This window comes from Oncorhynchus masou, chromosome 29 (assembly GCF_036934945.1).
Source record: "Oncorhynchus masou masou isolate Uvic2021 chromosome 29, UVic_Omas_1.1, whole genome shotgun sequence".
In the NCBI taxonomy this organism is placed as follows: Eukaryota; Metazoa; Chordata; class Actinopteri; order Salmoniformes; family Salmonidae; genus Oncorhynchus; species Oncorhynchus masou.
The window spans coordinates 85,622,140-85,640,532 of NC_088240.1; the positions used below are offsets into that span (position 1 = coordinate 85,622,140).

The following is an 18,393-nucleotide window of genomic DNA, read 5'->3' on the forward strand; positions in this document are numbered from 1 at the left end:
GTAGTAGTCACACAGTAGTCATAGTAGTCACACAGCAATCATAGTAGTCACACCGTAGTCATAGTAGTAACACTGTAGTCATAGTAGTCACAAAGCCATCATAGTAGTCACACAGTAGTCATAGTAGTCACACAGCCATCATAGTAGTCACACAATAGTCATAGTAGTTACACAGCCATCATAGTAGTCACACAGTAGTCATAGTAGTCACACAGCCATCATAGTAGTCACACAGTAGTCATAGTAGTCACACAGCCATCATAGTAGTCACACCGTAGTCATAGTAGTAACTCTGCAGTCATAGTAGTCACACAGCCATCATAGTAGTCACACAGTAGTCATAGTAGTCACACAGCCATCATAGTAGTCACACAGTAGTCATAGTAGTCACACAGCCATCATAGCAGTCACACCGTAGTCATAGTAGTCACACTGTAGTCATAGTAGTCACACAGTAGTCATAGTAGTCACACAGCCATCATAGTAGTCACACAGTAGTCATAGTAGTTACACAGCCATTGTAGTAGTCACACAGTAGTCATAGTAGTCACACAGCCATCATAGTAGTCACACCGTAGTCATAGTAGTAACACTGTAGTCATAGTAGTCACACAGCCATCATAGTAGTCACACAGTAGTCATAGTAGTCACACAGCCATCATAGTAGTCACACAGTAGTCATAGTAGTCACACAGCCATCATAGTAGTCACACCGTAGTCATAGTAGTAACACTGTAGTCATAGTAGTCACACAGCCATCATAGTAGTCACACAGTAGTCATAGTAGTCACACAGCCATCATAGTAGTCACACAGTAGTCATAGTAGTCACACAGCCATCATAGTAGTCACACAGTAGTCATAGTAGTCACACAGCCATCATAGTAGTCACACAGTAGTCATAGTAGTCACATAGTAGTCATAGTAGTCACACAGCAGTCATAGTAGTCACACAGCCATCATAGTAGTCACCCGGTAGTCATAGTAGTCACACAGCCTTCATAGTAGTCACACAGTAGTCATAGTAGTCACACAGTAGTCATAGTAGTCACACAGCCATCATAGTAGTCACACAGCCATCATAGTAGGCACACAGCCATCATAGTAGTCACACAGCCATCATAGTAGTCACACAGTAGTCATAGTAGTCACACAGCCGTCATAGTAGTCACACAGCCATCATAGTAGTCACACAGCCATCATAGTAGTCACACAGTAGTCATAGTAGTCACACAGTAGTCATAGTAGTCACACCATAGTCACAGTAGTCATAGTAGTCACACAGTAGTCATATTAGTCACACAGTAGTCACATAGTAGTCATACTGGTCACACAGTAGTCATAGTAGTCAGACAGTAGTCACATAGTAGTCAGACAGTAATCACATACCAGTGACATGGTAGTTACTCAGTAGTCATACAGTAGTCAGACAGTAGTCACACAGTAGAGTAGTCGGATAGTAGTCACATAGTAGTCAGACAGTAGTCAGACGGTAGTCACACAGTAGACACATAGGAGTGACATGGTAGTTACTCAGTGGTCATACAGTAGTCAGACAGTAGTCACACAGTAGAGTAGTCAGATAGTAGTCACATAGTAGTCATAGTAGTCAGACAGTAGTCACATAGTAGTCAGACAGTAGTAACATAGTAGTCAGACAGCAGTCACTCAGTAGTCACATAGCAGTGACTTGGTAGTTACTCAGTAGTCAGACAGTAGTCACATAGCAGTCATTCAGCAGTCACTCAGTGACATGGTAGTTACTCAGTAGTCATACAGTAGTCACACAGTAAAGTAGTCAGATAGTAGTCACATAGCAGTCACTCAACAGTCACACAGTAGTTCATACAGCAGTGACATGCTAGTTACTCAGTAGTCAGACAGTAGTCACAGGGTCGTCACATTTTAGTCACATAGTAGTCATACAGTAGTCACATAGTCATCGCACAGTAGTCACATCTAATGCACAAAGTGAAGGTGTATGGTCCTCACTCACAAGCCCTGCCTTTAGTCTACAACCTTTATAAAGTTCAGGCAAAGCAAGTGAGACCAGTCCTGTGTCCCAGATGGCACCCTATCCTCTTTCTAGTGCACTACTTTTAACCAGAGCTACAGTACTTTAGGGTCCTGGTCAAAAGTAGTGCACTAGAAAGGGAATAGGGTGCAACCCTCTCAGAACATGGTGCCCAGTAGATGTTTTAATCAGTTTCCTCCTCCTGCATGATTGATGGTGTTCTGTCTCTGCCAGGACTGTTTCTGTTTCTCTTTCCTGTTCTCTACACTAATCAACCACGCAGCCTCTGGTTGAACCACGCAGCCACGCAGCCTCTGTCAGCTCTGCTGTGCCGTGTCACTGTTTTAGGAGGTGGGGAGAGGTGGTGATTGGAGGGAGACAGGGGAGGATGAGGAGAGGGGGTGGGGGTCTACATAGCCAGAGGAGAGGGGGGGGGGTCTACATAGCCAGAGGAGGGGGGGTCTACATAGCCAAAGGAGAGGGGGGTCTACATAGCCAGAGGAGAGGGGGGTGGGGGTCTACATAGCCAGAGGAGAGGGGTGGGGGTCTACATAGCCAGAGGAGAGGGGGGTCTACATAGCCAGAGGAGAGGGGGGTGGGGGTCTACATAGCCAGAGGAGGGGGGTCTACATAGCCAGAGGAAAGGGGGGTGGGGGTCTACATAGCCAGAGGAGAGGGGGTGGGGGTCTACATAGCCAGAGGAGAGGGGGTGGGGGTCTACATAGCCAGAGGAGAGGGGGTGGGGGTCTACATAGCCAGAGGAGAGGGGGGTCTACATAGCCAGAGGAGAGGGGGGTGGGGGTCTACATAGCCAGAGGAGAGGGAGGGGGGTCTACATAGCCAGAGGAGAGGGGGTGTGTTGTCTACATAGCCAGAGGAGAGGGGGGTCTACATAGCCGTAGGAGATGGGGGGTGGGGGTTCACATAGCCAGAGGAGAGGGGGTGGGGGTCTACAAAGCCAGAGGAGAGGGGGGTCTACATAGCCAGAGGAGATGGGGGGGGGTCCTACATAGCCAGAGGAGATGGGGGGGGGGTCTACATAGCCAGAGGATAGGGGGGGTCTACATAGCCAGAGGAGAGGGGGGGGGTCTACATAGCCAGAGGAGATGGGGGGGGGGGGGTCTACATAGCCAGAGGAGATGGGGGGGGGTCTACATAGCCAGAGGAGATGCTGGATGTTTAACTCAAGGGCAGATGCAGACACGTGATCCTGGGAAAATGTGATGGGGGGGAATACAGGCGTTTAATGTTTTCCACTCGGGTGGAAGTAATGGCATCAGCCTGCTAGTTAAACCTGCCTTTTACCTCACATGCTAAATGAAGTTTGGGTACATATTAAATGACCCATGTTAAATGTCTCAACGAGCAGACTATTTAACAATGTCTAAGTAGAGTAAAGCAACATTATCACAGGGAGAGTTTATAAACACTGCGTTGTAGACGAGCTACATGATAAACAACTAACGCTAAGAGAAATGTGGAATGTGTTTCAGCTTTACACAACATGCACATTTATAACATCATGGAGAGTCTTTGGGTATGAATGACGGGTGATTGTGGAGAATCTCCCAACTCACACCGTGTAGATCATCATCGGAACACGTGTCATTAGAAGGGATAGAACACCGTCTACAAAAACCAACCAACGCAGGAGAACAGAACAACACACTACAGTAGCTGTTGTTGACATCCCTTCAGAGAGGCAGAGCGCCCAATTGTCATACCTGTCATAAAAGTAAAGATAACTTCATAGAAAATGACTCTAGTAAAAGTGACAGTCACCCAGTAAAATACTACTTGAGTAAAAGTCTAAAAGTATTTGGTTTTAAATATAGTTAAGTATCAAAAGTAAATGTAAATGTAGAAATAATGTAAAATTCCTTATATTAAGCAAACCAGACGGCACACTTTTCTTGTTTTTTAAATTTACGGATAGCCAGGGGTACACTGCAACACTCATCATTTACAAATGAAGAATTTAATCCGCTAGATCAGAGGCAGTAGGATGACCAGGGATGTTCTCTTGATAAGTGCGTGAATTGGACCATTTTCCTGTCCTGCCTGAGCATTTTAAATGTAACGAGAACTTTTGGGTGTCAGGGAAAATGTATGGATTAGAAAGCACATTCTTTTCTTTAGGAATGTAGTGGAGTAAAAGAAAATAGTAAAGTATATATAAATAGTAAAGTATATATAAATAGTAAAGTATATATAAATAGTAAAGTATATATAAATAGTAAAGTATATATAAATGGTAAAGTATATATAAATAGTAAAGTATATATAAATAGTAAAGTATATATAAATAGTAAAGTATATATAAATAGCAAAGTATATATAAATAGTAAAGTATATATAAATGGTAAAGTATATATAAATAGTAAAGTATATATAAATAGTAAAGTATATATAAATAGTAAAGTATAGTACAGATACCCACCAAAACAACTTAAGTAGTACTTTAAAGTATTTTTACTTCAGTACTATACACCACTACTTTTCCGCTCTGACCAGCCTGCAGAAAACACCGATCACAGAAACAACCAGAAAGCCTTTCCTTTCCTCCACCAGGACACACAGCCTGCATCACAAATATTTTCCTATTAATTTAACCTTTATTTAACTAGGCAGGTCACTTCAGAACAAATTCTTATATACAACGACGGCCTACCCCCGCCAAAACCGGACGATGCTGGGTCAATTGTGCACCGCCCTATGGAACTCCCAATCACAGCTGGTTGTGATACAGCCTGGATTTGAACCAGGGTCTGTAGTGATGCCTCTAGCACTGAGATGCAGTGCCTTAGACCACTGTACCACTCAGGAGCCCCTATTACCCCAGGGCTCTGACCAAATGTTACCCGATTCCCCCCAGGGCTCTGGTCAAATGTTACCCTATTACCCCCAGGGCTCTGGTCAAATGTTACCCGATTCCCCCAGGGCTCTGACCAAATGTTACCCTATTCCCCCCAGGGCCCTGGTCATATGTTACCCTAATTACCCCCAGGGCTCTGGTCAAATGTTACCCTATTCCCCCCAGGGCTCTGACCAAATGTTACCCTATTACCCCCAGGGCTCTCACCAAATGTTACCCGATTCCCCCCAGGGCTCTGACCAAATGTTACCCTATTCCCCCCAGGGCTCTGGTCAAATGTTACCCTATTACCCCCAGGGCCCTGGTCAAATGTTACCCTATTACCCCCAGGGCCCTGGTCATATGTTACCCTATTACCCCCAGGGCTCTGACCAAATGTTACCCTATTCCCCCCAGGGCTCTGGTCAAATGTTACCCTATTACCCCAGGGCTCTGGTCAAATGTTACCCTATTACCCCCAGGGCTCTGGTCAAATGTTACCCTATTACCCCAGGGCTCTGACCAAATGTTACCCTATTCCCCCCAGGGCCCTGGTCAAATGTTACCCTATTCCCCCAGGGCTCTGGTCAAATGTTACCCTATTCCCCCAGGGCTCTGGTCAAATGTTACCCTATTCCCCCAGGGCTCTGGTCAAATGTTACCCTATTCCCCCCAGGGCTCTGACCAAATGTTACCCGATTCCCCCCAGGGCCCTGGTCAAATGTTACCCTATTCCCCCAGGGCTCTGACCAAATGTTACCCTATTCCCCCCAGGGCCCTGGTCAAATGTTACCCTATTCCCCCAGGGCTCTGACCAAATGTTACCCTATTCCCCCCAGGGCCCTGGTCAAATGTTACCCTATTCCCCCCAGGGCCCTGGTCAAATGTTACCCTATTCCCCCCAGGGCCCTGGTCAAATGTTACCCTATTACCCCCAGGGCTCTGGTCATATGTTACCCTATTACCCCCAGGGCTCTGGTCAAATGTTACCCGATTCCCCCCAGGGCTCTGACCAAATGTTACCCTATTACCCCCAGGGCTCTGACCAAATGTTACCCTATTACCCCATGGGTCTGGTTAAAAGTATTGCACTATATAAAGGGAATAGGTTGCCATTTGGGAGTGGGATGCTCACACAGTGGCTGTTGACAACACCTCAGAGAGGCAGGCGTCTCAGACCTGCAGAACAACCAAGCAACCTTTCCTGCACCAGGATCATAACACTGGGAGGTGTGGGAAGTGCCCCCCTCCCATCCCTGTCCCAGGGCTATTTATATCTGACACGTACACGTGGATGTCTAGCATCTAGCATGTGATGGAGGCTGGTATGTAAGTGCAGTGGAGGGAAGAGAAAGCAGCACTCACAGGGATAGTTTATTCATGATATAACTGATTCCCTGGCCAAGTACCATTGTACCATACATACATCCATCTCTTTATCTAACTCTGTCTAACACTCACAGGGATAGGTTATAACAACTGATTCCCTGGCCAAGTACCATAGTACCATACATCCATATCTTTATCTAACTCTGTCTAACACTCACAGGGATAGGTTATAACAACTGATTCCCTGGCCAAGTACCATAGTACCATAGTACCATACATCCATCTCTTTATCTAACTCTGTCTGACACTCACAGGGATAGGTTATAACAGCTGATTCCCTGGCCAAGTACCATAGTACCATACATCTATCTCTTTATCTAACTCTGTCTGACACTCACAAGGATAGGTTATAACAACTGATTCCCTGGCCACGTACCATAGTACCATACATCCATCTCTTTATCTAACTCTGTTTGACGCGTAATGAGAGGAAGTGATGCCTGAGGTCTCCCACTTAGGAAAGCCACACATTCTGCTGCAGAGCAGAGAGAACCTCGTTTTGGTTCATCAAGTGGCATGTTTCTCCAGGGTTATGCTGTACTAGTCAGAGAGGAGTATACTGTATTAGGAGAGAGGAGGGATCACTTACTATGCAGAGCCCACTGTCACTGTCACACCAATCTGTCATGACATCCTAAACACTCAAATGAGGAGCTGATTTGATTTTGGGTGCCGACATTACTGTCACACATACAACCAACACACACATTACAGAACATTCATGATATTATACACATACAGCCACACACACAAGCGTGGGCATATATGCTACAGACGTGCGCTCGCGACCATACACACACACACACACACACACACACACACACACACACACACACACACACACACACACACACACACACACACACACACACACACACACACACACACACACACACACACACACACACACACACACACACACACACACACACACACACACTGATAGGTTGATAAGTGTGAGGGAGGGCTGTCTGATTAAATCTAAAGGAGAGCAGATCCCTCAACACCATCCGTGGCTTTGAGGTCAGTTCGTCTGCATCCCAAACGTCATCCTATTCTCTACATAGTGCATTACTTTGACCAGCCAAAGGCCACTATCTTTGGAATAGGGTTCCATTTGTGACACAACTACAGTCTGATGTCATTCCTCATCCCTAATTCCAACTTGATTTACACCAACAGCCCTCTTCTAAGAAGCCTGAACCTTGTGGAATAGATTGTCTTTCCCCCAAACTCTCTGCCCTATTCTACGTCCCAAAGGGAAACCTATTATAGAGCACTGTTGACCAGGGCCCTATGGGAATGTTACCCCTCTGCTTTCAATTCAATTCAATTCAAGGGGCTTTATTAGCATGGGAAACATGTGTTAACATTGCCAAAGCAAGTGAGGTAGATAATATACAAAAATGAAATAAACAATAAACATGTACTCTCTATGACTAGCACTGTCTCCTCCCTTGTCTCTCTACAGTGAAAGTAAATACCTGAGTTTCCACAGCCACTCTCTACAAGTGATGCAAGACATTATAACCATCCACTGTGTTTTTTCATACAAGCACTAAATAAATAGTCAATATCTCAGTCAGGTGTAGCCTGTCTTCTTTTCTCTGTAGTACAGACTGGAATATACCCTCCCTCCCTCCCTCCCTCCCTCCCTCCCTCCCCTCCCTCCCTCCCTCCCTCCCTCCCTCCCTCCCTCCCTCCCTCCCTCCCTCCCTCCCTCCCCAATTATGACATTTTACCATAAATCTCCTTAAAAGGACTCCTTCCATTTTCTTCTCCTCTGTCTTCCACTTCCTTTCCATCGTCTCCCTACACCCAACACCTCCATCCCCTGCTCCACCTCTCTCACTCTGTCGTTCCTTCTCTTCCGCTGATCCTGGACTCAAACCCCCTTGAAATGTAATCCCCACACCTAACACCTCCATCCCCTGCTCCACCTCTCTCACTCTGTCGTTCCTTCTCTTCCTCTGATCCTGGACTCAAACCCCCTTGAAATGTAATCCCCCCACCTCCTCCCACTTCACACCATGTTAATACCTCCCTCCAACCCCCTCATAAACCCATTCTCTCTCTCTCCTCTTGTCTCACCTCCTCTCCTCCCCTCCTCCCCTCCGCTTGACTTATATCCTCCCTTTTCCCCCTAATTCCTTGTACCCCCCCTCCTTCCCTCCCTCCCCTGTCTCACCGTCGCTCCCCGGGGTGCTCGGTGTGTATTGCTGGGTGGTGATGACCTCCTCCAGGCTGTCGATGACGCTGTTCTTATCTCTCAGCCTCTGACGGTACGATGTCCTCAGGGTCTTCATCTGACGGCGGTGCTGGGCCCGGTGCCTCTTCAGCTGGACCCGGTACTGATCAGCCTGCTGCTGCAGCTGCTGGAGGTGGGAGTACTGCTCCAGAAAACTCAGCAAGTGGGACATCACCGTCACCAAGGGAGACTCAGACATCAACTGGACCAGGGAGGAAATGTGGGTTTAGATGGATTTCATTTAACAAGGCCAAGGCTTGAAGCAAGAAACTGTAGTAATTATTGCGTGAACTACTGTCTATGTGTACTTAACCAAGGGAGACTCCCACAACTAAACCAGCAGGAAGTTTAGATAATGCCTCAGTTCTAAGAAGGTCATGGCTACAACTAGAAGCAACAGGAAGTTTAGATAATGCATCAGTTCTAAGAAGGTCATGGCTACAACTAAACCAGCAGGAAGTTTAGATAATGCCTCAGTTCTAAGAAGGTCATGGCTACAACTAAACCAGCAGGAAGTTTAGATAATGCATCAGTTCTAAGAAGGTCATGGCTACAACTAAACCAGCAGGAAGTTTAGATAATGCATCAGTTCTAAGAAGGTCATGGCTACAACTAAACCAGCAGGAAGTTTAGATACAGCATCAGGTCTAAGAAGGTCATGCCTACAACTAAACCAGCAGGAAGTTTAGATAATGCATCAGTTCTAAGAAGGTCATGGCTACAACTAAACCAGCAGGAAGTTTAGATAATGCATCAGTTCTAAGAAGGTCATGGCTACAACTAAACCAGCAGGAAGTTTAGATAATGCCTCAGTTCTAAGAAGGTCATGGCTACAACTAAACCAGCAGGAAGTTTAGATAATGCATCAGTTCTAAGAAGGTCATGGCTACAACTAAACCAGCAGGAAGTTTAGATAATGCATCAGTTCTAAGAAGGTCATGGCTACAACTAAACCAGCAGGAAGTTTAGATACAGCATCAGGTCTAAGAAGGTCATGGCTACAACTAAACCAGCAGGAAGTTTAGATAATGCATCAGTTCTAAGAAGGTCATGGCTACAACTAAACCAGCAGGAAGTTTAGATACAGCATCAGGTCTAAGAAGGTCATGGCTACAACTAAACCAGCAGGAAGTTTAGATAATGCATCAGTTCTAAGAAGGTCATGGCTACAACTAAACCAGCAGGAAGTTTAGATAATGCATCAGTTCTAAGAAGGTCATGGCTACAACTAAACCAGCAGGAAGTTTAGATACAGCATCAGGTCTAAGAAGGTCATGGCTACAACTAAACCAGCAGGAAGTTTAGATACAGCATCAGGTCTAAGAAGGTCATGGCTACAACTAAACCAGCAGGAAGTTTAGATAATGCATCAGTTCTAAGAAGGTCATGGCTACAACTAAACCAGCAGGAAGTTTAGATAATGCATCAGTTCTAAGAAGGTCATGGCTACAACTAAACCAGCAGGAAGTTTAGATACAGCATCAGTTCTAAGAAGGTCATGGCTACAACTAAACCAGCAGGAAGTTTAGATACAGCATCAGTTCTAAGAAGGTCATGGCTACAACTAAACCAGCAGGAAGTTTAAATACAGCATCAGGTCTAAGAAGGTCATGGCTACAACTAGAAGCAGCAGTAGTATTGTGTAAATGAGACCCTATAGAAAGCACTACCTTTGACCAGGGCCTCTAGGGAAATAGGATGCCAAGGTGTTTGTGGTGAAGCCTACCTTTCCTGCCGTCTCCAGCTGCACCTGGACCTCCCTCCTTTTCTCCTTCTCTTGTTTAAAGGACAGGAAGGCACCCAGAGGAGTGCATGCTGGGATATCGGGCACTTCACCACCTCCACCATCATCATCATCTTCGTCACTCAGGGACAGGCCGTCACTGTCACTGCTACTGCCTTGAAGAAAATAAAACAGCATTTTAATAAGGGCATGAATTCCTATGATCAATCACTATGAGAAATCACCATAAATCACCATGAGAAATCACCATAATTCACCATGAGAAATCACCATGAGAAATCACCATAAATCACCATGAGAGATATACCACATCAAAACAGTAGCTATTATCATTCCTGTTATTCCTATTCTATTGTAGCTATTGGGCTCCTGAGTGGCACAGCGGTCTAAGGCACTGCATCTCAGTGCAAGAGGCATCACTACAGTCCTTGGCTCAAATCCAGGCTGTATCACATCCGGCTGTGATTGGGAGTCCCATAGGGCGGCGTACAATTGGCCCAGCGTCGTCCAGGTTTGGCCGGAGTAGGCCATCATTGTAAATAAGAATTTGTTCATAACTGACTGATATCTGTCAGTAGTAAGTACAGTAGTTAAGTATTTAACCAGTGTTACAGATGCTTCTATTTATAGACATTGTTGTCATAAAGCATCCACTCACTGGAGTCACTCAACCTGCTGCCACGCCCCCTTTTCTTCCTCTCCTTCCTGGGGGTGTGGCCTTTTATCCTCCTGCTCCTTGTTTCCATGGAAACACGTCCTGGCTCCTGATCACAGCAACAGACAGACAGGGGGATGGCAGAGAGCAGAAATAGACATTAGTGTTACTAAATACTGTGTTTACCTCCAACACAGACACGACACACACATGTACACACTGCCAGCCTGCAATGACACTGCCAGCCCAGATGCTGTTCACCATATACAATAAACCCACACAACATGTATGACAGCATGAACATCTCTCTCTACCGACATAAAATAGCATTTCAGATGTACGTCTGTGAGACTAGCAGTAACATATCCCCCAGACAGTAGACTTACAGAAATAGCTCAGTATCTATACAGTTTCCCTGCTGTCATGGGATTGGCTGTCCTGCTGATGGTTACCATCCTCTGATGACAAGACAAAGGAACCGCGTGGGGCTGTAGATAAACCCTGTTACTAGACTCTACTGAGGGCTGTAGATAAACCCTGTTACTAGACTCTACTGAGGTCTGTAGATAAACCCTGTTACTAGACTCTACTGAGGGCTGTAGATAAACCCTGTTACTAGACTCTACTGAGGGCTGTAGATAAACCCTGTTACTAGACTCTACTGAGGTCTGTAGATAAACCCTGTTACTAGACTCTACTGAGGGCTGTAGATAAACCCTGTTACTAGACTCTACTGAGGGCTGTAGATAAACCCTGTTACTAGACTCTACTGAGGGCTGTAGATAAACCCTGTTACTAGACTCTACTGAGGGCTGTAGATAAACCCTGTTACTAGACTCTACTGAGGGCTGTAGATAAACCCTGTTACTAGACTCTACTGAGGTCTGTAGATAAACCCTGTTACTAGACTCTACTGAGGGCTGTAGATAAACCCTGTTACTAGACTCTACTGAGGGCTGTAGATAAACCCTTTTACTAGACTCTACTGAGGGCTGTAGTTAAACCCTGTTACTAGACTCTACTGAGGGCTGTAGATAAACCCTGTTACTAGACTCTACTGAGGGAAGTAAATAAACCCTGTTACTAGACTCTACTGAGGGCTATAGATAAACACTGTTACTAGACTCTACTGAGGGCTGTAGATAAACCCTGTTACTAGACTCTACTGAGGGCTGTAGATAAACCCTGTTACTAGACTCTACTGAGGGCTGTAGATAAACCCTGTTACTAGACTCTACTGAGGGCTGTAGTTAAACCCTGTTACTAGACTCTACTGAGGGAAGTAGATAAACCCTGTTACTAGACTCTACTGAGGGCTGTAGATAAACACTGTTACTAGACTCTACTGAGGGCTGTAGTTAAACCCTGTTACTAGACTCTACTGAGGGCTGTAGATAAACCCTGTTACTAGACTCTACTGAGGGCTGTAGATAAACCCTGTTACTAGACTCTACTGAGGGCTGTAGATAAACACTGTTACTAGACTCTACTGAGGGCTGTAGATAAACCCTGTTACTAGACTCTACTGAGGGCTGTAGATAAACCCTTTTACTAGACTACTGAGGGCTGTAGATAAACCCTGTTACTAGACTCTACTGAGGGCTGTAGATAAACCCTGTTACTAGACTCTACTGAGGGCTGTAGATAAACCCTGTTACTAGACTCTACTGAGGGCTGTAGATAAACCCTGTTACTAGACTCTACTGAGGGCTGTAGATAAACCCTGTTACTAGACTCTACTGAGGTATTTGTATACTACACATTGTGAGCTTCCAAGTGCATTATATTAGTGCCCTGTAGTGCCCTTTATAGGGAATAGGATTCCATTTGGGCGTAGATGCTGTGACTAGACTCACCGCTGAGGCTCCGCCCTGAGCAGCTCCCAGGGATTCTTCCTCCTCCTTCTTGAAGACAGTGTAGAAGATGTAAACTAGCAGGGAGTAGAAGGCATACATCTCCCCTCCGTCTGGAACTCACTGTTACAGTGACAGTCACAGAACTAGATACCCAGGGAAACACTGTCACGGTCCAACACTGCCTCGGCCCACTCTGCAGAGAGGAGAAAGAGAGAGAGAAAAGGAAGAGAGAGAGAAAGAAAAGAGAGAAAGAGAGAGAGAGAGAGCAAGAGAGAGAGAGCGAGAGAGAGAGAGAGAGAGAGAGAGAGAGAGAGAGAGGATGACAATGTCATTCTATAGCCGATTCATTTTCAAAACACCAAATCTCCCAAGGAGTGATGCCTATTCACTGACAACAAAGGCTCTGGCAGCTGAAATATCAAATGCTGACGGATGAGGATGCCACAGAGAAAGACCGATTAGCATAGATCTGTCTAAATAGATCTGGCTGGTTACTCTTGATCTTTCCTCAGAGATCATCCTTCCATCTTTCTCTTTAATCCGTTTTCTGATCTTAAAACGCTCCTCCTCTCCATCTGTCAGAAACATTTTGTCTTCTCCTTTCTTACCCATACTTGTCTTCATGTCATTAATGATGTCCGTTCCAGACAATCCAACATTCTGCATTCCACCACAACATGCTGCATTCCACCACAACATTCCATGTTCTCCCTGTTTTGTCTGTTATTGTTCATTCTGAAGCCCCTCTCCTCTCTGCTGCAGCAGCATCACTGCACTGACCAGCAGCTCCTGTGTGATTCTCTGTCTCTCCTTCTCTTCTCCCCTCCACTCGCTCTCCTCCTCCTCCTCTCTACTCCATCCATCCACAGGCTGCAGATGCAGTGGGCATGCTCAGTGCAGCTCTCTGCAGTGCTGAAGCAAGCAGCTGAGATGGAGATTGATTGTGTTGGGGGCCATGTGGCCTCATGCTGTCAGCAGTATGCAGCAGCCGCGGTTGCTTCACAAATGGCACCCTTTTCCCCACAGGGCTCTGGTCTAAAGTAGTGCACTATGTAAGGAACAAGGTGCCATTTGGGATACACCCCAGGAGTCTGAGCTGGAGAAGAGGAGAGACAAGACAGTCACTGACACTATCTGATGGGCACTCACATGGAAAGGATCAGGAGCCATTGTTCATGTGTACAGACACGAGTCACAACAACACATTGTTTATGTGTACAGACACGAGTCACAACAACACATTGTTTATGTGTACAGACACGAGTCACAACAACACATTGTTTATGTGTACAGACACGAGTCACAACAACACATTGTTCATGTGTACAGACACGAGTCACAACAACACATTGTTCATGTGTACAGACACGAGTCACAACAACACATTGTTCATGTGTACAGACACGAGTCACAACAACACATTGTTCATGTGTACAGACACGAGTCACAACAACACATTGTTCATGTGTACAGACACGAGTCACAACAACACATTGTTCATGTGTACAGACACAGTCACAACAACACATTGTTTATGTGTACAGACACGAGTCACAACAACACATTGTTTATGTGTACAGACACGAGTCACAACAACACATTGTTTATGTGTACAGACACGAGTCACAACAACACATTGTTCATGTGTACAGACACGAGTCACAACAACACATTGTTTATGTCTACAGACACGACTCACAACAACACATTGTTTATGTGTACAGACACGAGTCACAACAACACATTGTTTATGTGTACAGACACGAGTCACAACAACACATTGTTTATGTGTACAGACACGAGTCACAACAACACATTGTTTATGTGTACAGACACGAGTCACAACAACACATTGATTATGTGTACAGACACGAGTCACAACAACACATTGTTCATGTGTACAGACACGAGTCACAACAACACATTGTTTATGTGTACAGACACGAGTCACAACAACCCATTGTTCATGTGTACAGACACGAGTCACAACAACACATTGTTTATGTGTACAGACACGAGTCACAACAACACATTGTTTATGTGTACAGACACGAGTCACAACAACACATTGTTTATGTGTACAGACACGAGTCACAACAACACATTGTTTATGTACTGTATGTACAGACACGAGTCACAACAACCCATTGTTTATGTGTACAGACACGAGTCACAACAACCCATTGTTTATGTGTACAGACACGAGTCACAACAACACATTGTTTATGTGTACAGACACGAGTCACAACAACACATTGTTTATGTGTACAGACACGAGTCACAACAACCCATTGTTTATGTGTACAGACACGACTCACAACAACACATTGTTTATGTGTACAGACACGACTCACAACAACACATTGTTTATGTGTACAGACACGAGTCACAACAACCCATTGTTTATATATCTACAGACACGAGTCACAACAACCCATTGTTTATGTGTACAGACACGAGTCACAACAACACATTGTTTATGTGTACAGACACGAGTCACAACAACCCATTGTTTATGTGTACAGACACGAGTCACAACAACCCATTGTTTATGTGTACAGACACAAGTCACAACAACCCATTGTTTATGTGTACAGACACGAGTCACAACAACACATTGTTTATGTGTACAGACACGAGTCACAACAACCCATTGTTTATGTGTACAGACACGAGTCACAACAACACATTGTTTATGTGTACAGACACGAGTCACAACAACACATTGTTTATGTGTACAGACACGAGTCACAACAACACATTGTTTATATATCTACAGACACAAGTCACCATAACTCATTGTTTATGTATGTACAGACACGAGTCAAAGCTAAGGACCAAATTACATAATTGGTTCGATGTTTCTGACAATTACTGTTTCTGTGTGTATACCCAACAACATATTGTCATTTTTGTTAACAAATTATGTACCAGTACACAAATGACTTAAATCACAAACGATGCCAATATGCAAAAAAGGTTCATTCAAGCATCTACTGACTATACGTATTACTCATCCACTACAATGTAACTAAGGACATGAATTAACAGGTAGATATCCTTAGTGAAGTCTGGCTCTACTTATGTTTGGCTGAGCTGGGCTTAGAGCTTTGGGAGGCAGTCTGCAGAAAAGAGTCTTGTAAATAGCAGATCGAGGCTGGCGCTGTCCTATCCTGGAGTCCTATCCTGTCCTATCCTGGAGTCCTATCCTGTCCTATCCTGGAGTCCTATCCTGGAGTCCTATCCTGTCCTATCCTGGAGTCCTATCCTGTCCTATCCTGGAGTCCTATCCTGTCCTATTCTGGAGTCCTATCCTGTCCTATCCTGTAGTCCTATCCTGTAGTCCTATCCTGTCCTATCCTGGAGTCCTATCCTGGAGTCCTATCCTGTCCTATCCTGGAGTCCTATCCTGTCCTATTCTGGAGTCCTATCCTGTCCTATCCTGGAGTCCTATCCTGTCCTATCCTAGAGTCCTATCCTGTCCTATCCTGGAGTCCTGTCCTATCCTGGAGTCCTATCCTCCTATCCTGTCCTATCCTGGAGTCCTATCCTGGAGTCCTATCCTGTCCTATCCTGGAGTCCTATCCTGTCCTATCCTGGAGTCCTATCCTGTCCTATCCTGGAGTCCTATCCTGTGCTATCCTGGAGTCCTATCCTGTCCTATCCTGGAGTCCTATCCTGTGCTATCCTGGAGTCCTATCCTGGAGTCCTATCCTGTCCTATCCTGGAGTCCTATCCTGTCCTATCCTGGAGTCCTGGGAATTACAGCAGTTCCGTTCTGCAGTGTCCACTCAGCGTCTTTATCCAATACAGAAATACATTCTTCCTTGGCTGTGCTTTGAGGAGAAGAAAATCTTGATGCTTCCCAAAATGCATCAAACTGAGCATCTATCTGACAATCAAATAGTCATTTATTCACAAGTTAATCAAAGTACATCACAAATCCAACATCATTTACACAGAGGGTTAACCAACTACCATCCCGAAATCAATGCACAATCCTCCAACTAGTATCGAATATCATTTTATTGGTTGGATACACATATTTAGCAGATATTAATGCGGTTGTAGTGAAGTGCTTGTGTTCCTAGTTCCAACAGTGGAGTAATATCTAACAATACACACAAATCTAAAAGTTAAAAAATGTAATATATTAATATTGAAATATTAGGACGAGTAATATCTGAGTCCAGAGTATAAATATATATATAAAATGTTTGGACACATCTACTCATTCCAGGGTTTTCCTTTATTTTCTGCATTGTAGAATAATAGTGAAGATATCACAACTATGAAAAAACACATATGGAATCATGTAGTAACCAAAAAGTGATAAACAAATCCAAATATATTTTATATTTGAGATTCTTCAAATAGCCTCCCTTTGCTTTGATGACAGTTTTGCACAGTCTTGGCATTCTCTCAACCAGCTTCACCTGGAATGCTTTTCCAATAGTCTTGAATGAGTTCCCACATAAGCTGAGCACTGCTTTTCTTTTACTCTGCGGTCCAACTCATCCCAAACCATCTCAATTTAGTTGCGGTCAGGTGATTGTGGAGGTCAGGTCATCTGATGCAGCACTCCATCACTCTCCTTCTTGGTCAAATAGCCCTTACACAGCCTGGAGGTGTGTTGGGTCATTGTCCTGTCGAAAAACAAATGATAGTCCCACTAAGTGCAAACCCGATGTGATTGCGTATCACTGCAGAATGCTGTGGTAGCCACGCTAGTTAAATGTGCCTTGAATTCTAAATAAATCACAGACAGTATCACCAGCAAAGCACCACCTTACCATCACACCTCCTCCTCCATGCTTCACGGTGGGAACCACACATGCGGATATAATTCGTTCACCTACTCTGTCTCACAAAGACACAGCGGTTGGAACCAAAAATTTCACATTTGGACTCATCAGACCAAAGGACAGATTTCCAATGGTCTAATGTCCATTGCTCGTGTTTCTTGGCCCAAGCAAGTCTCTTTTTCTTATTGGTGTCCTTTAGTAGTGGTTTCTTTACAACAATTCGACCATGAAGTCTCCTCTGAACAGTTGATGTTGAGATGTGTCTATTACTTTGTCAAACAATTATTTGGGATACAATTTCTGAAGCTGGTAATTCTAATAAACATATCCTCTGCAGCAGAGGTAACTGGGTCTTCCTTTCCTGTGGCAGTCCTCATGTCTTAAAGTAATGATGGACTGTCGTTTCTCTTTGCTTATTTGAGGGTTCTTGCCATAATATGTGCACAGCTGTTAATTGAAATGCATTCCAGGTGACTACCTCATGAAGCTGTTTTAGAGAATGCCAAGAGTGTGCAAAGCTGTCATCAAGGCAAAGGGTGGCCACTTCACCTCATTTGCTCACATTGTATATAGACTTACTTTTCCACTGTATTATTGACTGTATGTTTATTATTCTATGTGTAACTCTGTGTCGTTGTATGTGTCGAACTGCTATGCTTTATCTTGGCCAGGTCGCAGTTGTAAATGAGAACTTGCCACCTGGTTAAATAAAGGTGAAATAAATTAAATAAATAAACTTTGAAGAATCTCAAATATAAAATATATTTTGATTTGTTTAACAATTTTTGTGGTTACTACATGATTCCATATAGCAATACGTAACTGAACG

The 18,393-nt window shown here is 44.5% G+C and overlaps 1 protein-coding gene across 1 annotated transcript in view; it reads right to left on the reverse strand.

The window, feature by feature from the left end:
- LOC135520876 (kinesin-like protein KIFC3) overlaps nucleotides 1-12,940 on the reverse strand; it is a 37,468-nt gene extending 24,528 nt beyond the window's left edge. Inside the window, exons 1-4 of the mRNA XM_064946688.1 lie at nucleotides 12,760-12,940; nucleotides 10,907-11,012; nucleotides 10,231-10,403; nucleotides 8,445-8,706 (exon numbers count right to left, since the gene is read on the reverse strand). Coding sequence (XP_064802760.1) covers nucleotides 8,445-8,706; nucleotides 10,231-10,403; nucleotides 10,907-11,012; nucleotides 12,760-12,858 — 640 coding nt within the window. The 5' untranslated portion in view covers nucleotides 12,859-12,940. The remainder of the gene's footprint in view (nucleotides 1-8,444; nucleotides 8,707-10,230; nucleotides 10,404-10,906; nucleotides 11,013-12,759) is intronic.
- Nucleotides 12,941-18,393: the final 5,453 nt, after the last annotated feature.